A 23085-nucleotide genomic window follows, 5' to 3' on the forward strand; every position below is an offset into this window, starting at 1 on the left:
ATGGTGTGCGCCTGTGGTCCCAGCTACTCAGGAGGCTGAGGTGGGTGGATTGCTTGAGCCGGGGAATGTGCGGCTGCAGTGAGCCGGGATCACACGTTGCACTGATGAGAGAGTGAGACCCTGTCTCAAAAAAAAGAAACAAACAACAACAACCAAAAAAAAACTCACAAATATTTTAACGTTCATTTTGCAGGCAGATTAAACTATCAAAATCAGGAATACATAATAAAAAATACATGACAAACTCTATTGGAATTTAAGAAACACTGTCTAGATAACCCCCCCCCCCTTTTTTTTTAGTTCAGGCTGAGGTGCTCTCAGTTGGAGATGAGGAACTTATTGGAAGCTGGAGTAAAGGTCACTCTTGCTATGCTTTAGCAAAGAGATTGGTGACATTTTGGCCCTACCCTAGAGATCTGTGGAACTTTGAGCTTCAGAGAGATGATTTAGGGCATCTGGCAGAAGAAATTTCTAAGCAGCAAAGCATTCAAGATGTGACATACCTTTTTCTGAAAGCGTACAGTCATATGCATTCACAAAGAGATGGCCTGAAATTGGAACTTATGTTTATTTTTTTATTTATTTTTAATTGTTTTTATTTCCATAGGTTTTAAAATTTTTTATTTCCATAGGTGGTGGTGTTTGGTTACATGAGTAAGTTCTTTAGTGGTGATTTGTGAGATTTTGGTGCACCCGTCACCTGGGCAGTATGCCTTGAACCCAATTTGTAGTCTTTTATCCCTTACGCCCTTCCCGCACTTTCCCCCTGAGTGCCAGTCCCCAAAGTCCATTGTATCTTTCTTATGCATTTGCATCCTCATAGCTTAGCTACCTCTCACGAGTGAGGACATACGATGTTTGGTTTTCCATTCCTGAGTTACTTCACTTAGAATAATAGTCTCCAATCCCATCCAGGTTGCTGTGAATGCCATTAATTCACTCCTTTTTATGGCTGAGTAGTATTCCATCATATATATGATATATGTATGATGGAATACTACTCTCTATATATGTATAGATATATACATATATACACACATATATACACACACACATATATATATAAATATATATATGCTACAGTTTGTTTATCCACTCGTTGATTGATGGGCATTTGGGCTGCTTCCACATTTTTGCAATTGTGAATTGTGCTGCCATAAACGTGCATATACAAGTATCTTTTTCGTATAATGACTTCTTTTCCTCTGGGTAGATACCCAGTAGTGGGATTGCTGGATGAAATGGTATTTCTTGGTAGTTCTACTTTTAGTTCTTTAAGGATTCTCCACACTGTTTTCCATAGTGGTTGTACTAGTTTACATTCCCACAAGCAGCATGGAAGTATTCCCTTTTCACCACATCCATGCCAACATCTATTATTTTTTGATTTTTGATTATGGCCATTCTTGTGGGAGTAAGGTGGTATTGTTTTGCGGTTTTGATTTGCATTTCCCTGATGATTAGTGATGTTGAGCATTTTTTCATGTTTGTTGGCCATTTGTATGTCTTGTTTTGAGAATTGTCTGTTCATGTCCTTAGCGCACCCCCCACTTTTTTTTTTTTTTGAGACGGAGTTTCACTCTTGTTGCCCAGGTTGGAGTGCAATGGTGTGATCTTGGCTCACTGCAACCTCTGCCTCCTGGGTTCAAGCAATTCTCCTGCCTCAGCCTCCTGAGTAGTTGGGATTACAGGCATGCACCACCATGCCGGGCTAATTTTGTATTTTTAGTAGAGATGGGGTTTCTCCATATTGATCAGGCTGGTCTCAAACTCCCAACTTCAGGTGATCCACCTGCCTCGGCCTCCCAAAGTGCTGGGATTACAGGAGTGAGCCACCGTGCCCGGCCGTTAGCCCCCTTTTTGATGGGATTATTTTTTCGTGCTAATTTGTTTGAGTTCCTTGTAGATTCTGCATATTAGTCCTTTGTTGGATGTATAGACTGTGAAGATTTTCTCTCACTCTGTGGGTTGTCTGTTTACTCTGCTGACTCTTCCTTTTGCCGTGCAAAAGGTCTTTAGTTAAGTCCCACCTATTTATCTTTGTTTTTGTTGCATTTGCTTTTGGGTTCTTGGTCATGAAATCTTTGCCTAGGCCAATGTCTAGAAGGGTTTTTCTGATGTTATCTTGTAGAATTTTTATATTTTCAGGTCTTAGATTTAAGTCCTTGATCCATCTTGAGTTGATTTTTATAACGTGAAAGATGAGGATCCAGGTTTATTCTCCTACATGTGGCTTGCCAACTATCCCAGCGCTATTTGTTGAATAGGGTGTTCTTTCCCCACTTTATGTTTTTGTATGCTTTGTTGAAGGTCAGTCGGCTGTAAGTATTTGAGTTTATTTCTGGGTTCTCTATTCTGTTCCGTTGGTCTATGTGCCTATTTTTATAGCAGTACCATGCTGTTCTGGTGACTATGGCCTTATAGTGTAGTTTGTTTCATGTGCATCCATGTGAAGAGACCACCAAACAGGCTTTGTGTGAGCAACATGGCTGTTTATTTCACCTGGGTGCAGGTGGGCTGAGTCCGAAAAGAGTCAGTGAAGGGAGATAGGGGTGGGGCCGCTTTATAAGATTTGGGTAGGTAAAAGAAAATTACAGCCAAAGGGGGTTGTTCTCTGGCAGGCAGGAGTGGGGGTCACAAGGTACCCAGTGGGGGAGCTTTTGAGCCAGGATGAGCCAGGAGAAGGAATTTCACAAGACAATGTCATCAGTTAAGGCAGGAACAGGCCATTTTCACTTCTTTTGTGGTGGAATGTCATCAGTTAAGGCAGGAACCGGCCATCTGGATGTGTATGTGCAGGTCACAGGGGATATGATAGCTTAGCTTGGGCTCAGAGGCCTGACAGTTTGAAATCAGGTACTGTGATGCCTCCAGGTTTGTTCTTTTTGCTTAGTCTTGTTTTGGCTATGCAGGCTCATTTTTGGTTCCATATGAATTTTAGGATTTTTTTTCTAGTTCTGTGAAGAATGATGGTGGTATTTTGATGGGAATTGCATTGAATTTGTAGATCACTTTTGGCAGTATGGTCATTTTCTCAATATTGATTCTACCCATCCATGAGCATGGGATGTGTTTCCATTTGTTTGTGTCATCTATGATTTCTTTTAGCAGTGTTTTGTAGTTTTCCTTGTAGAGGTCTTTCACCTCCTTGGTTAGGAATATTCTGAAGTATTTCATTTTTTGCAGCCATTGTAAAAGGGGTTGAGTTCTTGATTTGATTCTCAGCTTGGTTGCTGTTGGTGTATAGCAAAGCTACTGATTTGTGTACATTAACTTTGTATCCTGAAATTTGCTAATTCACTTATCATTTATAGGAGCTTTTTGGAGGTGTCTTTAGGGTTTTCTAGGTATATGATCCTATCATCAACAAACAGTGACAGCTTGACTTCCTCTTTACTGGTTTGGATGCCCTTTGTTTTTTCTCTTTTCTAATTATTCTGGCTAGGACTTCCAGTACTATGTTGCATAGAAGTGGTGAGAGTGGGCATCTTTGTCTTGTTCCAGTTCTCAGAAGGAATGCTTTCAACTTTTACTCATTCAGTATTATGTTGGCTGTGGGTTTATCATAGATAGCTTTTATTACATTGAGGTATGTCCCTTGTATGCCAATTTTGCTGAAGGTTTTAATCATAAAGGGATACTGGATTTTGTAGGGTGCAGCCCTATGGGGCTTAGCGGGTGTTCTCCCCATATGTGGAGATGGGAGATTGTAATAAATAAAGACACAAGACAAAGAGATAAAGAGAAAGCAGTTCAGCCCGGGACCACTACCCTCAAGATGTGGAGACCGGTAGTGGCCCCGAATGGCTGGGCATGCTGATATTTATTGCATACAATACAAGGGGCACAGGATAAGGAGGGTGAATATTCTAAGTGATTGACAAGGTGAAGCAAGTCACATGATCATAGGACAGGGGGCTCTTCCCTTTTAGGTAGCCAAAGCAGAGAGAGAAGGCAGCATACGTCAACATTTTCTTCTATGAACTTATAAGAAAGATCAAAAACTTTAAGACTTTTAGTATTTCTTCTACCGCTATCTACTACAAACTTCAAAGAGGAATCAGGAGTATGGGAGGAACACGAAAGTGGACAAGGAGCATGAACATTGAAGCACAGCACCACGGGGGGAGGTGGTTTAGGCCTCCGGATGACTGTGGGCAGCCCTGGATAATATCCAGCCTTCCGCAAGAAGCTGGCAGAGCAGACTGTTCCCTGACTCCTCCAAGGAAAGGAGACTCCCTTTCACGATCTGCTAAGTAATGGGTGTCTTCCCAGACACTGGTGTTACCGCTTGACCAAGGAGCCCTCAAGCAGCCCTTATGTGGGCGTGACAGAGGGCTCACCTCTTGCCTTCTAGGTCACTTCTCACAATGTCCCTTCAGCACGTGACCCTATACCCACTGGTTATTCCTAGGTTATATTAGTATTGCAACAAAGAGTAATATTAAAAGTTAATGATTAATGTTTATAATAATGATTGATAATTGTCCATGATCATCTCTATATCTAATTTGTATTATGACTATTCTTATTCTAACTATTTTATTTATTATACTGAAACAGTTTGTGCTTCTGTCTCTTGCCTCGGCACCTAGGTAATCTTTCACCCACAGGATTTTGCCAAATGCTTTTTCTGTGTCTGTTGAGATGATCATGTGATTTTTGTTTTTAATTCTGTTTATGTGGTGTGTCACATTTATTGACTTGCATATGTTAAACCATCCCTGCATCCCTGGTATGAAACCCACTTGATCATGGTGGATTATCTTTTTGATATGTGTTGGATTCAGTTAGCTGCATTTTGTTAAGGATTTTTGCATCTATGTTCATCAGGGATATTGGTCTGTAGTTTTTTTTTTTGTTATGTTCTTTCCTGGTTTTGGTATTAGGGTGATACTGGCTTCATACAGTGATTTAGGGAGGATTCCTAAATTTGTATCTTTCCAGGAATTTATCCATCTCCTCTAGGTTTTCTAGTTTATGCACATAAAGCTTTTCCTAGTAGCCTTGAATGATCTTTTGTATTTCTGTGGTGTTGGTTGTAATATCTCCTGTTTCTTTTCCAATTCAGCTTATTTGGAGCTTCTTTCTTTTGAAATGGAGTTTTGCTCTTTTTGCCCAGGCTGGAGTGCAATGGTGTGATCTTGGCTTACTGCAACCTCTGCCTCCTGGGTTCAAGCAATTCTCCTGCCTCAGCCTCCCAAGTAGCTGGGATTACAGGCACCTGCCACCACACCCAGCTAATTTTTTGTATTTTTAGTAGAGACCGGGTTTCACCATGTTGGCCAGGATGGTCTCAATCTCTTGACCTTGTGATCCACCCACCTCAGCCTCCCAAAGTGCTGGGATTACTGGAACTTCTTTCTTGTTTTCTTGGTTAATCTTCCTAATGTTCTATCAATTTTATTTATCTTTTCAAAGAGCCGGCTTTTTGTTTCATTTATCTTTTGTATTTTGTTTTTGTTGTTTCAATTTCATTTAGTTCTGCTCTGATCTTGGTTATTTCCTTTCTTCTGCTGGATTTGGGTTTGGTTTGTTCTTGTTTCTCTAGTTCCTTGAGTGTGACCTTAGATGGTCTATTTGCGTTCTTTCAGACTTTTTGATGAAGATATTTAAGGCTATGAACTTTCCTCTTACCACCACCTTTGCTGTATCCCAGAGGTTTTGATAGGTTTTGTCACTATTGTTGTTCAGTTTGAATAATTTTTTAATTTCTATCTTGATTTCATTGTTGACCCAATGATAATTCAGGAGCAGGTTATTTAATTTCCATGTATTTGCATGGTTTTGAAGGTTTCCTTTGGAGTTGATTTCCAGCTTATTCCACTGTGGTCTAAGAGAGTACTTGATATAATTTCAATTTTCTTAAATTTATTGAGACTTCTTTTGTGGCCTATTATATATGTTCTATCTTGGAGAAAGTTCCATGCATTGATGAATAGAATGTATATTCTGCAGTTATTGGATAGAATGTTCTGTAAATATTTAATAAGTCTATTTGTTCCAGAGTATAGTGTAAATCCATTGTTTCTTTGTTAACTTTCTGTCTTGATGACCTATCTAGTGCTGTTGGTGGAGTACTGAAGTCCCCCACTGTTATTGTGTTACTGTCTATCTCATTACTTAGGTCTAGTGGTAATTGTTTTATAAATTTGGGAGCTCAAGTTTTAGGTGCATATATATTTAGGATTGTGATATTTTCCTGTTGGACAAGGCCCTTTATCATTATATGTTTCTCTTTGTCTTTTTTAACTGCTGTTGCTTTAAAGTCTGTTTTGTCTGATATAAGAATAGCTACTCCTGTTTGCTTTTGGTGTCCATTTGCATGGAATGTCTTTTTCCTTAAGATATTCCATGCAAATGGACATTAAGTTTATGTGAGTCCTTACGTGTTTACCTTAAGTTTATGTGAGTCCTTATGGGTTAGGTGAGGAGTCTCTTGAAGGCAGCAGATACTTGGTTGGTGAATTCTTACCCATTCTGCAATTCTGTATCTTTTAAGTGGAATATTTAGGCCATTTACATCCAATATTAGTATTGAGATGTGAGGTACTATTCCATTCATTATGGTATTTGTTGCAGGTATACTTTGGTTTGTTTTTTCTTTTTTGAGACGGAGTCTCACTTTGTCACCCAGGCTGGAGTGCAGTGGCATGATCTTGGCTCACTGCAAGCTCTGCCTCCTGGGTTCATGCCATTCTCCTGCCTCAGCCTCCTGAGTAGCTGGGACTACAGGTGCCCACCACCACGCCTGGCTAAGTTTTTTGTATTTTTAGTAGAGACACGGTTTCACTGTGTTAGCCAGGATGGTCTTGATCTCCTGACCTCATGATCCGTCCACCTCGGCCTCCCAAAGTGCTGGGATTACAGGTGTGAGCCACTGCGCCCAGCCACCTTGGTTTTTTTAAATTGTATTTTTGTTTTATAGGTCCTGTGAGATTTATGCTTTAAGGAGGTTCTGTTTTGATGTGTTTCCAGGATTTGTTTCAAGATTTAGAGCTCTTTTAGCAGTTTTGTAGTGCTGGCTTGGTAGTGGTGAATTATCTCAGCATTTGTCTGAAAAAGACTGTGTCTTTCCTTCATTTATGAAGCTTAGTTTCACTGGGTACAAAATTCTTGGCTGATAATTATTTTGTTTAAGGAGGCTGAAGATAGGGCCCTAATCCCTTCTATTTTGTAGAGTTTCTGCTGAGAAATCTGTTGTTAATCTGATAGGTTTATCTTTATAGATTACCTGGTGCTTTTGCCTCACAGCTCTTAAGATTCTTTCCTTCATCTTGACTTTAGATAACCTGATGACAATGTACCTAGGTGATGATCTTTTTGTGATGAATTTCCCAGGTGTTTTTTCAGCTTCTTGTATTTGGATGTCTAGGTCTCTAGCAAGGCTGGGGAAGTTTTCCTTGATTATTCCCCCAGATACGTTTCCCAAACTTTTAGATTTCTCTTCATCCTCAGGAATGCCAATTATTCTTAGGTTTGGTTGTTTAACATAATTCCAAACTTCTTGGAGGCTATGTTCATTTTATTAATTTTTTTCTTTGTTGGTTTGGGTTAATTCAAAAACTTTGTCTTTGAGCTCTGAAGTTCTTTCTTCTGTTTGTTCGATTCTATTGCTGACATTTTCCAGAAAATTTTGCATTTCTCTAAGTGTGTCCTTTATTTCCTGAAGTTGTGATTGTTTTTTATTTATGCTATCTATTTCACTAAAGATTCCCCTCATTTCTTGTATCATTTTTTGGATTTCCTTAAATTGGACTTCACTTTTCTTTGGTGTCTCCTTAATTCGCTTAATAATTGACCTTCTGAATTCTTTATCAGGTAAGTCAGGGATTTCTTCTTGGTTTGGATCCATTGCTGGTGAGCTAGCGTGATTTTTGGGGGTGTTAAATAACCTCATTTTGTCATGTTACCAGAATTGTTTTTCTGGTTCCTTCTCATTTGGGTAGGCTATATCAGGGGAAGATCTGCTGCTCAAGGCTACTGTTCAGATTCTTTTGTCCCATGTGGTATTCTTTTGATGTAGTACTTCCTGGGAGCTGAGCTGTAGTGATTGTTATTTTTCTCCTGGACCTAACCACCGAGCAGGGCTACCAGGCTCTGGTCTGGTCTCAGGGGTTGTCTGCACAGACTCATGTGATGTGAATCATCTTCAGGTCTCACAGCCATGGATACCAGCACCTGCTCCAGTGGAGGTGGCAGGGGAGTGAAATGGACTTTGTGAAGGTCCATAGTTGTGGTTGTTTAATGCACTATTTTTGTGCTGGTTGGCCTCCTGCCAGGAGGTGGTGCTTCCAAGAAAGCATCAGCTGTGGTAGTATAGGAAGGATCAGGCAGTGGGCAGGGCCCTAGAACTCCCAAGAGAAAATGACTTTTGTCCTCAGCTACCAGGGTGGGTAGGGAAGGACCATCATGTGTGGGGAGGGTTAGGCATGTCTGAGCTCAGACTCTCCTTGGGTAGGGCTTGCTGCTGCTGCTGTGGGGTTGGGAGTATGGTTCCCAGGTCAATGGAGTTGTTCCCAGGAGGATTATGGCTGCCTCTGCTGTGTCATGCAGGTTGTCAGGGAAGTGGAGGAAAGCTGGCAGTTACAGGCCTCACCTAGCTCCCATGCAACCCTAAAGGCCAGTCTCACTTTCACTGTGCATCCCCCCAATGCCACTGAGTTTGTTTCTAAGCAGTGGGTGAGCAGGGCTGGAACTTTCTACAGGTTACCAGCCTCCCAGCTAAGAAAGCAAGGAGGGCATTTGTGCCTCCCCACCTGCCAAGTCTGCACACTGAATTCACACACTCATGTGAGTTCTGGCCAGGAGACTTCATGTTTGGTTGGAATTGCTACAAAGTTCATCTGGAGGTTTCCTTCTCCCTTTGGTCTTTTCCCAGTTCCTCCGGCAGCCCTCCCCAAGGACCCCTGTGAGACAAGGTAGAAATGGCTTCCCAGGGCTTTTCCCACTGCTTCCTCTAACCCTGTATTTTGCTTGGCTCTCGAATTTGATGCAGCTCCAGGTAAGGTCAGATCCTTCTCCTGTGATCTAGACCCTCAGGTTCCTCAGTGAGGATGTGTGTTTGGGGTTGAATGATCCCTATTTCCCACTTTCACAGCTTGGGCACTCACAGTATTTTGGGTGTCTCCTGGGCCCTGCAGGAGCAATCCACTCCCTCTGCTTTTTGTATGAGAAAAAAGTCTGTATGGTGAATTTTGTCTTAAAGTAATAGTCCCAGCTACTCAGGAGGCTGAGGCAAGAGAATGGCATGAATCCGGGAGGTGGAGCTTGCAGTGAGCCAAGATCGTGCCACTGCACTCCAGCCTGGGCGACAGAGCAAGACTCCATCTCAAAAAAAAAAAAAAAAAGTAACATAACCAGTTGGGCTGGGCATGGTGGCTCATGCTTGCTAATCCCAGCACTTTGGGAGGCTGAGATGGCAGATCACAAGGTCAGGAGATCAAAACCATCCTGGCTAACACGGTGAAACTCTGTCTCTAGTAAAAATACAAAAAATTAGCTGGGCGTAGTGGCAGGTGCCTGTAGTCCCAGCTACTGTGGAGGCTGAGGAAGGAGAATGGCGTGAACCCAGGAGGTGGAGCTTGCAGTGAGCCGGGATTGTGCCACTGCACTCCAGCCTGGGTGACAGAGCTAAGGGAGGAGACCACACCTCATATTGTCTTATGTCCAATTTCTGCCTCCAAAGAAAGAAGTAAAAACTGAAAGGCAGAAATGAAATTCACAGGCAGACAGCCTGACGCCGCGCCCTGGGCCTGGTTAAAGATCGACGACTGACCTAACTGGTTATCTATAGATTTCAGACATTGTATGGAAAAGCATTGTGAAATCCCTGTCCTGTTCTGTTCCGTTCTGATTACTGGTGCATGCAGCCCCCAGTCACATACCCACTGCTTGCTCAATCAATCACTACCCTCTCATGTGGACCCCCTTAGAGCTGTAAGCCCTTAAAAGGGACAGGAATTGTTCACTCGGGGAGGTCAGTTTTTGGAGATGTGAGTCTTGCCGAAGCTCCCGGCCAAATAAAGCCCTTCCTTAACTTGGTGTCTGAGGGGTTTTGTCTGCGGCTTGTCCTGCTACAGAGCGAGACTCTGTCTCAAAAAAACAAAACAAAACAAAAAAAAACAAATGGGGACTTGACAGAAAAAAATTTCAGAAAAAAACTATAGTATACCTGTTATGGGATTCTATCCCTGACCACTGTTTTTGAGCTCTTATTATTTTCCTACAACTTGGACTAAATCCTAAATCCTGTCCTTGCTACAAGTCTCTAAAAATAGACTGGGTTTTAATTTTCATGTTTTTAATTGACCTCCCAATGGAATAGGGTTTTAAAAAAATTCTGGCATATAAATTTTTAAAAATTCTTATGTACATTGTATTTCTACTACATATCTCTCACTGTTATACTTGTTCTGAGAAAACTAATTCCGTGGTACTCCAAAGGCTAGAGATGATTCCACAAGTAATAACAGCTACAGATCAATGTCTTTGACAGGACTATTGGAAATGAACATTTCCAGTGACAAGGGACACCTTGACACTCATATTTTGATCATCAAAGCTTTCTAGAAGAAAGACTTTTTATCAAGAGGGGGAGATGAGAGAAAACTTTTATCTGAGGAGGGTGAGTGTTTTTAATTATTAGGCCCAGAGCAGCATTAAAAGAAAACAGTAATGACATCCTACTCCCCCACTTTTTAGCTATGTATTCATCTCCTGAAACTGCTTGCTATTGCCACAAGTAGCTACAAATTAACCTAAACATGCCATGCTGAGCACTAAAACCCACACCCCATAGTTTAACAATGTAAAGCCAATCAATAGCTTATTTTAATGTAAATTCTTTGTAAATAACTCAGGAACAGCGTCTTTTTTCCCTTTAAAAATCAATTTATAGGCTGGAAGTGGTGGCTTATGCCTGTAATCCCAGTATTTTGGGAGGCTGAGGTGTGAGGATCACTTGAGGCAGGGAGTTTGAGACCAGCCTAAGCAACACAGCAAGACCCTGTCTCTACAAAAGACTTTCAAAAAATGAGCTGCGCATGGTAGTGTATGTCTGTAGTCCTAGCTACTGATGGGGCCAAGGTGGGAGGATTGCTTGAGCCCAGGAATTCAAGGTTATACAGAGCTATGATTGTACCACTGCACTCCAGCCTGGACAACAGAGCAAGACCCTGTCTCTGTTAAAAAATGAAAAAAAAATCCACTGTAACTGCTGCTAACTGGAGTGTATTTTCAGGGCAAATTAAATCTTTGATTCTGGGTTACAATCCTCAAGTTTGGCCTAAATGAACTGTCTACTTACATTAATTTTGCCTCAGCTTCTTCCTTTTAGGTCATGTGGAATAAGGACAGTGAGAAATAGGTCTTGATATATCTCTTTCCTTGATTGTCTTTCTCTTTCAGCTGAATGCCAAGGCAGAAAGAAATGAAGAGTGGGAGCTTTTGAGGGTAAGGCTTTGTTATTCAAGCCTGGGCTGTCGCAGGTGTAAATGTCACCTCTCCTGCCCATAGGCCTTGGGTGCACAACCATTGAGGTCCTTGGTTCCTAGAGCCAGGTCTTCTCAGAAATGAGATTCTGAGAAAGAATTTGTGGGAGGGAATGAAAATGTGGACCCTTCTTCTCACTCTGCTCTGCTCTCCTGGGGATGACCCATGGATGGAGCTGGGTAGGGGTTATAAGTCAAAATTAAAATTCTAAGCCCACCACAAACAATGAACTCCTCCTCTCAGACAAGGTCATTCCAAAGTTAACCTGAAAAACTAGTTCAGTCCATAACAGGAAGAGGGGGCCAGGCATGCTTCATTATACTCTCCTCCCTTTGGGGCTCAGGTACAACTGACCAGCATTAACATTAAAACAGAGATCTTAAGATTTTTTATAACAATAATACACCAAATTCCAGCCTGGCTCAAATATAGCATCATATGTCAGAGTGCAGGCCTTGAATGAAATGGAAGCATTTTACCCTAAAATGTATTTCTTTGACATATTTTGAAATGTCCTGCAAAGCTGTTGTGGAGAAAATCTTCATTCTATAGAGAATCCCTTTTCCTTTTCAGGTCTTTTCCCTGATCCAGGAGAGAATTAACTAAGAGTCTGGCACCTTTTAAAGTCAGATAAGAAACATTTACAATCTGTTTTCTCTGAAGCCTGCTACCTGGAGGCTTCATCTACATAATAAGAACCTTTGTCTCAACAACCCTTTATTTTAACCCATACACTCCCTTCTACAGATTCTAGGTCTTTAGATAAACTCTTTGCACAAAATGCCAATCAGAAAATCTTTGAATCTGCCTATAAATTGGAAGCCCCTGCTTCCAGTTGTCCCGCCCTTCTGGATCAAACCAATGTACATCTTATATGTATTGATTGATGTCTTATGTCTCCCTAAAATGTATAAAACCAAGCTGTAGCCTGACCACCTTGGGCACATGTTCTCAAGCTCTTCTGGGGCTGCATCATGGGCCATTGGTCACTTGTATTTGGCCCAGAATAAATCTCTTCAAATATTTTACAGTTTCACTCTTTGTTGACAGTGTCCTACTCACTTAGGATAGAGACATGGTGGGAGAATCACTGGACCTTGGAGGCAAAATGTTGAGGTCCTGACTTTGGACACATTGTCATCATCTCTAAATATCAGGCCCCTTCTGTGAGACAGTATGTGGCCTCCCAGCAGGACCTGGTGCTATGACAGTCATCTGGTGAGGTGCAACAGCTCTGTGTAAAGGACACAGCACTGCACATGTTCAGCTTTGCTGTTATGGTCACTGACCTCACAGCTTGAATATGAATTCCTGGAGCTCTAAGGATCTAATTTTGAAGTAGTCAGTGCCTAAAGAAAGACTCAACTCAGCCTCCAACCAGGACTCTTTGCTCCTACTTTCAACTACTATATGCCATGCTCTTGTTTCCAGCTCACAGAATCACCTGAGAGGCCTCACAGTGATAATGGGCCAACTCTCACTTGAGAAAACTGGTTCATCTCTTCCCTTGTTCCAGATACCCCGTCCTCATTTCCCATGGAATTTCAGGGCCCCAGGGAGCATGGGATTGAGCTGGGAAGGAGAAACTTAGGGAATGAATTGACAGGACATGTTGGTAAGAGGGATGAAAGCAGCATCAGAACCAGGGATGTGGGGTCCCTGTCAGGATACCTGGCTGTCTGTCCTTTCCTTTCCTGGATGCACAGTTTGCTTCTTGCTCTTACAGGCACCTGCACAAGCTCCAATTTGAGGACAGAAAGGGATATTATGTATTCTAGGTCTGATAAATAACCATGGGGTAGGTTCAGGGACTCTACAACTTCATTACTTGGCCCACTATGCTCCTACCCTGGAGAACAACAGTAATATATTGGTTCCCAGGTTTTAACATCAATTCAGAGCCAAAGTCCAGTAATCCCTGTCCTAGCCCAATCAGCCTCAGACTACAAGGAATAAACCTGCACTCCAACAAAATCAGAGTTATTGACCCATTACAATGAGGGTGATAACACCCCAGAACCGTGGGGTGTCTCACCAACTAAAGAAAACATAAGTTATTATTAAGAGTTTGGGGAAGGGTGGAGTTTAAGTGAAATTTAAATAAAGCAGTGTTTTAATGGGCATGCAGCAAAGCAGGGTTGTGAGTAATGGGTCATCAGGTCTGGACTGTGAAGTACACCCAGGCTCATTTCCTTGGGAAGCACAAAATTAAGATAGGTGTAGAATACAGTGTCCAAAAACTTCTTACATGAATTGGGTTGTAAATTGAGGCTGTTTCTCTATGTCAAAGTGACAGATCTGCCAGGAAAGAGTAGAGTGTTCCATTCTTACTGATATAACTTCTAACATGTTTCTGTTAGTCTATAAGACAACAAAGTTTCTCAGTAAGAAAGCAGAGGTGAAATTTTATGACATTCTACAGATGCATATATCTCTGGCAGAAATAGTTTCTTATGAACTTTACAGCTGGTTTTATCTGTTATTCCAGTCTGATTAATAGCTTAACAGATTTTTCTTTCTCCATCCAAGATGTTACTTCCTTATCCTTAAAAAAGTGGGTATTCTTGTCCTCTGATATATAGTTACCCTGGTAAATGTCCACATTCCCTTTGGCAAAGGGGATAAGATTTATAGCATAAAATTTGGAAAGTGTAGCAAGACCTTTCAAGGGAAATCTAGCCTCCTCTTGTTTCATGAGGTTCTAGGTCTGAACTGGCTCAAGCCTAGGAAGTAAGTGAAGGTCTATGACTGTTGTGCTGATCCAAGTCAGGTGTCTGTAAAGGCTTAATGACTCACTGATACTGATAAAGACTTTAGTGGGCGGTCTACCTATTTCAGTCCATAGTCACCATCTTCATTACTCAGGGTCAAAACCTCTATGGTCAAACCATTCTCATTACTGTTGTGGCCCTGGGCCTGTTACAGTGACAACTTCCCTGTCTATGACAGGGTTACATGCTGCCATCTGGTCCTGACCATTCCCACTGAGTTAAATCCTCTTTTCTTTCTCTTCTTTCTTTCCTTCTCTTTTCTTTCCTTTCCCCTTCCTTCCTTCCTTCCCTTTTTCTTTCTTCTTTTCTCTCTCTCTCTCTCCCCCTCCCTCCCTTCCTCTTTTTTTTTTTTTTTTTTTTGAGGGGAGTCTTGCTCTGTCACCCAGGCTGGTGTGCAGTGGCGTGATCTTGGTTCACTACAGCCTCCATCTCCCAGGTTCAAGTGATTCTCCTGCCTCAGCCTCCTGAGTAGCTGGGATTTACATGCACCTGCCACCCTGCCTGGCTAATTTTTGTATTTTTAGTACAGACGGCATTTCACCATGTTGTCCAGGCTGGTTTCAAACTCCTGACTTCAAGTGATCCACCTGCCTTGGCCTCTAAAGTGCTGGGATTACAGATGTGAGCTACTGCGCCCAGCCTAAATCCATTTTCATAACAGTCTCTCCTACTTCCTTTGATAGACTATATAAAACAGCCACTACAGAGTCTTTCCTGGATGTTACTATTCCCTCACCAATGCACTTCTCTAAGCCTGGGTGAAAGGAGTGCCCTCTTGCACCTCCTGAACCTTTGAATCCATTCTCTGTTGTAAAATCAGGCAATTCTGCATGTCAGCCTCACTCAATGGAGGCCATGACCAAATATAGACTTCCATTAACAAGCTGCTACTGCAACTAGCACAGTGAATCCACAGTCTGCCATGTGTGCACTCATATAACAAACCCAGTCCAATCCAACATTACATTATCGCTAGTTGAACAGCCTTAGAATCTGCTCCCTTTCATATCACCCACACTTCTGCCAACAGTAAGCTGGAAAAATCTTCCAATTATTTGGCACTCTCTCTCAGGTCACACTTTTCCCTCATTTCCCAGGTCTCCTGGAGTTTCACTACAGGAAGCAATCAAAGTTGGTTGATATTGGGAACAATCCACACTCCCCTGCAAAGTGACAGCTTTAAGAATAATGTGTGTAGCTGCAGGTAATTGATTTTGACATAGTTTTCTGCATATTATACTTATAATCAAACTTCTTTTCTCCCCCTCTCCATGAACACTGGACTTGTTTTTCCTTTTTTTTTTTTTTTGTTGCTATTACAGGAACAGCTGCTATTAAACATTTTGAGACACATCTTCTAGTTCTCATGCAAGTACATCCCCAACATGTATGTGCAGGAGTGGAACTGGGTTGTGGGTTACATAATTTTTTTTTTTTGAGACGATGTCTCGCTTTGTGGCCCAGGCTGGAGTGCAGGGGCGCTATCTCAGCTCACTATAACCCGCCTCCCAGATTCAAGCGATTCTCCTGCCTCAGCCTCCTGAGTAGCTGGGATTACAGGCTCCCACCACACCACCTGGCTAATTATTTTAGTAGAGACAGGGTTTTGCCGTGTTGGCCAGGCTGGCCTCAAACTCCTGACCTCAGGTGATCCACCTGCCTTGGCCTCCCAAAGTGCTGGGATTACAGGTGTGAGCCAGTGCATCTGGCCAGGGCTAATTTTTAACTGTATTAATAATGCCAAAATATTTTCCAATGTGTCATACCAATTTCCACTCCTATCAGCTGCGTATGAGAGTAACTGTTGCTAAATATATTTGGTGTCATTCTCTGTCAGACCTTTAATTTTTGCCAACCTAGTGAGGGTAAAATGACATCTTGTAATATCATTTTGCATGTCCGTGATTAATAATGACCTTTGCCCCTCTTTTCATACAGGTTGGTCATGGGAGGGTTCTGGGTGATGAAGAAGCCTTGGCAGGTTTCGTGGCAGAGAAAAATCCAACTAAGTCATGCTGCCTGGAGAGTCAGGGCCTCATAAATTGGGATTAGAGGCAGGAGTTTTAGTCCTAAAGATCTTACAGATTCCCAACCATACAAAGTGCCTCCCACCTTACATGAAAATGGGCAATAATGGAATCCACTGATTACATTTTAATGTTTGTGAATACACACATAAAACACACATTAACCTTAACAATTGGTGGGGAAGATTGGCAGCACAGGACTATGCACAACAAATTAGCAGGCACTAAGGCAGAATATCTTTTACAGCAGAAAGACCAAATCTGTCCCTTTCTGATGCACATCTTCAGTTTTGGGTCAAGAGCTAGTGGTGGAGGTCAAGGCCAAGGTCAACCTAAGAAGTCTACAATAGCATGCATCAATGGAAATGCTGCAGAACAGACATGGAGGAAAAAGTAAAAATGCCTTGTGACCATCAGCACCTGCAAATATGCCACTTACTCTTTTTCTTTTGTGAGTACAGTGAGCATGACTAAACACAGTAGCTCTCTGGGAAGAGCAAGAATAAAGGAGTCTTCAGAATGAGTTGTAAGGTATGTATGATGCTTACAAAGTGGAGTTCACAATTGTCCTGTTTAATGTCAGTCTCCTTATTTTAAGAATGCTTCAGGTGACAAAGGCCTGTGTCAGCAGTATGGATCATGATGAGATTCCTGGAAGGCTGAACCTCTGCTGGTACAGGCATAAAACTCCTCCAGAAATGGCTTCTTTTTATTAACTAAAGCAACTGAAAATGCCTTTCTCCTCTCAATTTTAATGTAAGTGGTTAAGAAGCCAGGAGAGGCCGGTGTGGTGGTACACAGCTGTAGTCCCTGCTACTCATGAAGTTGAGGCAGGGGAATCACTTGAGCCCAGGAGTTCAAGGTTACAGTGAGCTATGACTGCACCACTGCACTCCACCCTGTACAACATGATACAGCATGATACTGTCTCAAAAAAAAAATGCTAGGAAGTACCAAGTGTATGATTGCTCTATGCCAATCATCAAATAGAGCAGAGACCATCTAGCTCCCAACCAATATTAATGCCATCACCAAGCCAAGTAATTAGGAAACAGAAATTTCTGACTTGAATAGAGAACATTAAAAGCCATGATAAATAAAATTCAGTATGATTTGGATGAAATATTTAATGGAAAATAAAAACATATTCCAAACTGATAAGGTTAATCTGGAGAAATGTTTTAGCCATAAAACCCAAAACCGGATTTGAGTAAATACCGAGGTTCTTAGTTAAGTAAACACCTCCATCTTATGTAAACAGGTTTAAAACAAAAAAATTATTATTTTCTGATTTGGTTCTGTAATCGTGGGCCTCAGAGGAAAAGCTTCCTAACCCTTTTGTCATATATATATATATTTTTTGGAGTCTTGCTTTGTGGCCAGGCTGGAATGCAGTGGTGCAATCTTGGCTCACTGCTACCTCCGCCTCCTGGGTTCAAGCAATTCTCCTGCCTCAGCCTCCCAAGTAGCTGGGACTACAGGCGTGCACCACCATGCCCAGCTAATTTTTGCATTTTGTAGAAATGTGGTTTCACCATGTTGGCCAGCATGGTCTTGATCTCTTGACCTCGTGATCTGCCTGCTTCAGCCTCCCAAAGTGCTGGGATTACAGGTGTGAGACACCGCACCCAGCCCCCTTTTGTCATCTCTTGATGGAACCTCAAAGAAGAGATCCTTGGGGGAAACTGAATTTCTTTTTGCTTCCTTCTTAAAAGTTCTTCTCTAGAAGAAGTTGTAACTGGGTAACAAGCTCTAAGTCCCTGGATCAGCCTACAGGCAAGAGAGCTGGGTGAATTGACATTTGAGTTTTGACTTAACTTCAGGAGATTAAGGTTTCCAGCCACCTCAGGAAAAGCCATGAACTCTGTTCTTGCGGTGGAACATAGCTATCTGTGATGGGTAAGTGAAGCCATAAGCCACAGGCTCCCACCCTTGGACATTTTCCTGGTTTTTCTTCATGACAACATATCTAGAAGACCCATCTACCAAATCCTGTTTAAAGTAAAATGTACAATTTCCCATTTTGAATTAGTTGGATATATTGGGCCAGCTACAAGACTGCAAGCTCCTTGCTGGCAGCATCTTAACTCTTGGAAACCTGGAGGTGGATTACAGTGTTATTTGACTTTTTAGCAAGGTCTCAACTATTTTAATCTACACAAAGACTCACCTTATTCCTTGACAAACTTTTGTTTATAATCATGTTTCTCTTCCCTGTGAATTGAAGCTTAAGGTACCATATTCCTTATAACAGAATAAAAACGTTTTGAAGAGGCCCAAACAAACAAAGAAAACCCTAGCCTGATTCCATCACACTTGGAAGTGCAAGGATCTCAACTACTTTCTTTGAAGTTGAAATAAATCATACCAAAAAAAAAAAAAAGACAAAGCAAAGCAAAGCAAAGCAAAGTAAGTGGTCTCCAGTGAAATACCTAACTGTACCTTAAGGTCTGGTGCCATGAAATGCATCTAAAAAATTAAGTTTCACATATCTACAGGGCTCAAGAAGGGGGCTCATCCTCTGAATTTGAAGCAAGGTGTGCTATTGTGGGATTGCTGCTATATACTTCAGCAGCCTGCCTTTAGTTAGCAGCTCACTGGGAGAGTGAAATCCCTTAAGAGTTGAATCTCCAAAAGGAAAACCATAAAGTGACTCATTTCTCACCAGTGTGACTCTCATATAATGTATAACTGTGAAAAATTTATAGACTAATCAGTTACTCTCCACTGTGAACTGTACAATGTTGAATGAAACATGACTGTGCGCTAGAGTTCCCCACACTTACTACATTCATAGACTTGCTCTCTAATGTGAATTGTATGGATTTTCTCATGACTACTAAGAGTTATTCTCTGACTGAAGGTTTTTCCACATTGATTACACGTATAAGGTTGCTCCCCACCGTGAATTCTCTGATGTTGAATAAGGTGAGAGCTTTGTCAGAAGGATTTTCCACATTTGGCGCATACATAGGGTTTCTCTCCAGTGTGAATTCTTTTGTGTTGGATAAGGGATAAGCGTGCACTGAAGGATTTCTCACACTCATTGCACATGTAGGGTTTCTCTCCAGTGTGAATTCTCTGATGTTGGATAAATTGTGAATGCTGACTGAACGCCTTGCCACAGTCACTACCTTCATAAGGTTTCTCACCAGTATGAATTCTGTGATGCTGAATGAGAGAGGAACGAACATTGAAGGTCTTCCCACAGTCACTGCACTCATAGGGATTCTGTCCAGTGTGAATTCTTTGATGGCGGATAAGGTGTGCACTCTGGCTGAAGGCCTTCCCACAGTCACTGCATTCATAGGGCTTCTCTCCATTGTGTGTTCTCTCATGCTTAATTAGGGTGGATATCTGCCCAAAGGTTTTCCCACACTCATTACACCATAGGGTTTCTCACCAGTGTGACTCCTCTGATGCTGAATAAGGTGTGACACCTGGCTAAAGGCCTTCCCACATTTGTGACACTCATAGGGTTTCTCTCCATTATGTATTCTCTGATGTTGAACAAGGGAAGAAAGCACACTGAAGGCTTTATCACATTCATTACATTCATAGGGCTTCTGACCATTGTGTGTTCTTTGATGGTGAATAAGATTAAAACTCTGGCTGAAAGCTTTTCCACACTCACTACATTCATAGGGTTTCTCTCCTGTGTGAATTCACTGATGCTGAATAAGATGTCCCTTTTGACTAAAGGTTTTCCCACACACACTACAACCATAAGGTTTCTCTCCAGTGTGAATTCTCTGATGCTGGATAAGGGATAGGCGAGCACCAAATGATTTTCCACACTCATTGCAGATATAAGGTTTCTCTCCAGTGTGAATTCTCTTATGTTGAATAACTTGTGAGCATTGACTAAAGGATTTCCCACATTCATTACACCTATAAGGTTTCTCTCCAGTGTGAATTCTCTGATGGACAGTAAGAGTTCGGTTCAGGCTAAAGGATTTTCCACATTCATTATATTCATAGGGCTTTTCTCCTGTATGAATTATCTGATGCTGAATGAGAGATAATTGCGTACTGAAGGCTTTGCCACACTTCTTACAGTCATAAGGTTTCTCTCCAGAATGAATTCTCTGATGCTGAATAAGGTGTGATTGTCTGTTGAAGGCTTTCCCACATTCTTTGCACTTGTAAGGTTTCTCTCCACTATGAATTCTCTGATGATGAATCAGATTAGAGCTATGACTAAAGGCTTTCCCACACTGATTACACTCATGATGTTTCTCTCCTGTATGAATTTTTAGATGTTGAACATAAGATGAATGTGTACTAAAAGCTTTCCCACATTTAATACACTCATAGGGTTTTTCTCTAGTGTGAATTTTACAATGCTGAATAAAGTATGAGTGAACACTGAAAGATTTGCCACAATCCTCACATGTGTAGGGTTTCTTACCAGTGTGGATTCTCTGATGTTTACTGAGGATAGAGGGCTGACTGAAAGCTTTTCCACATTCATTGTGCTCATAGGGCTTCTCTCCACTATGAAATCTCTGGTGCTGGTTAAAAGCTCTGTTCTGATTCTAAGTTTTTCCATGCCCAGTACTCTCAAACCATCTCTCTGGATTATTCATCCTCTGATTCTCACTAAGAACTGAACTCTGTCTGGGCACTTTCACTAACACATCTGTCTGATAGGCTCTTTCTCCTAATTGGAAACTCTGGAGGTTAATGAGGTCCTCATGTTGTTGCAAGTTTTCTACACTTGACACACTTGGATGGAGACTCTCCTCTCTAGACCCTCTAAGATGTTTGGCAGGATTTGAGTCTGTAATGCAGTTTTCTCCAACAGCATTGAACTTCTGGCCATTCTCTCTAGAGAGGGTTTTCACATACCTCATGGTAATTTCTCTGAAATTGCTCCTCTGGGAGAATGAGTTCTTAACTCCTTCTACTGCATATTTTCTCCAGCAATTCTCTAACTTTCCCTCAGTTTTACTGATCTCTTCAGTTTCCTTAAAAATATTCCTTACATGATCTTCTGATTTTGCTCTCTGGGATTCCAATTCTTCAGAAATGTCCTGCTTTGGAATCATTTCCTCTTTTTCAATCCTAGAATCACAGCCTGAAAGAATGAAAAAGAAAAAAAAAGTGAATCACTTGCATTTTACTATAGAAGAAAGAATTAGAGAATAAGCAGAAATATTTATATCAAACAAATATCTTCTAGGATAATACTGATATTCAGAATGCAAATAAAAGAAAAGCAACAAATATGACCCCATTGGGGAGAGGAAAAAGAGAAGCATGCTGGTAAAGCAATGAACACTCGTGTGGGAAGGAAGAAGGAAGGTAATATGCCCAAGGTCAAAGGCTTAAATCTGCAACTAGGCTGACCTTTCCTGGAGTAGGAAAGGCAAGATCTGAGAAAGGATTTGGGGAGAGTTACCAGGAGGGAGGAATTGGAGGCTGCCTCCACTATTCATGTCATTGCTGCATACTTTGTAAACAAGGTATCTTCTTATGGCTTACACATAGCATAGTCAAATATTTGTTGAAAATAAATGATAAATGACTCATAATAAATGAGGTGTACATCAGTGCAATAGATGATGAGAAAAACTATTTGATCTGGACAACTTGGTTTCACAGAAGCAAATCAGGAAAAACAGAAAAAAGCAGCAACCTACTCAGGAAACAGCTTGGGCAGCACAAGGCAAAAAGGCCAAGTATAAACAACAGTCCCAAATCACACATTTCCAGTGAACAAAAGTGTCCAAAAATTTGTGAAAACTATAAAACTGAATTCTGAGACCCAATGAAAGGAAGCTTATTAAAAAGAAAAATCTAAAACCAACCAACGAAACAAACAAACAAACAAAAAAACAAGTACTGAGTCACATAGATACAAAGACTGTGGGAAGGATAACTGAGGTCAGAACAGTAAGAGGGCAGCCCTGTGTTGAGATACCACAAAAGAACAATGGAATCTTCTTTTTGCAAATGGTGGTTATCATTACTTATAATGGGATGCTCCTTGAGACTGCACTGCTTGAACAGGGAGACTGAGCTAAAAATACTAATGGATGAGGCCTAAAATTGAGCTAAGTATGGCTGGGTGTGGTGGATCACGCTTGGGAGGCCAAACTGGGTGGATCACCTGAGGTCAGGAGTTTTAGACCAGCATGGCCAACATGGCAAAACCACATCTCTACTAAAAATACAAAATTTAGCTGGGCATGGTGGTGGGTGCTTCTAATCCCAGCTACTTGGGAGGCTGAGGCAGGAGAATAGCTTGAACTCAGGAGGTGGGGGTTGCAGTAAGTCAAGATTGTGCCACTGCAGTCCAGCCTGGGTGACAGAGCAAGACTCTGTCTCAAAAAATAAAATAAAATAAAATAAAATAAAATAATAAAATAAAATAAAATAAAATAAAACAAAAAGCTAAGTAATCGCAATAGATTTCTGTGAACTACTCATGGTACTACAGAGGGATTGATTTTGCCATTCAGAGTATGAAAGGAAAAAAGCAAACTTCATAATTTACTCTAGAAACCTACAAACAGTGTCCTAGAAGATAAACATCCTGAATGTAGGGAGAAAAATTTCTGAGGTATCTGAGGAGTTGAGTCCTCAAGGTAGTCTCAGGACTAAAGTCTAACAGATGATTCTATTAGGTGTTATTTTGCTGGGAGGAGACAAAATAAATGTGAACAAAATGAGAAACCATAAGAGAGAGTCATCCATAAGACAAGAACCAACATCTCACACTAAAGTTCATATTGCTATTTCCCTCAGATATCTGGTGATCCTTGGTTGGCGGTGTTTATTTTCTTTCT

The 23085-nt window shown here is 41.4% G+C and overlaps 1 protein-coding gene across 1 annotated transcript in view; it reads right to left on the bottom strand.

The window, feature by feature from the left end:
- Window positions 1–3738: 3738 nt before the first annotated feature.
- Window positions 3739–23085, bottom strand: part of LOC117977982 (zinc finger protein 252-like) — a 41085-nt gene continuing 21738 nt past the window's right edge. The window contains 3 exon segments of the mRNA XM_063606537.1: window positions 3739–19060; window positions 19062–19680; window positions 19683–21371. Coding sequence (XP_063462607.1) covers window positions 19009–19060; window positions 19062–19680; window positions 19683–21371 — 2360 coding nt within the window. The 3' untranslated portion in view covers window positions 3739–19008.

This window comes from Pan paniscus, chromosome 7, assembly GCF_029289425.2.
Source record: "Pan paniscus chromosome 7, NHGRI_mPanPan1-v2.0_pri, whole genome shotgun sequence".
Taxonomy (NCBI): domain Eukaryota; kingdom Metazoa; phylum Chordata; class Mammalia; order Primates; family Hominidae; genus Pan; species Pan paniscus.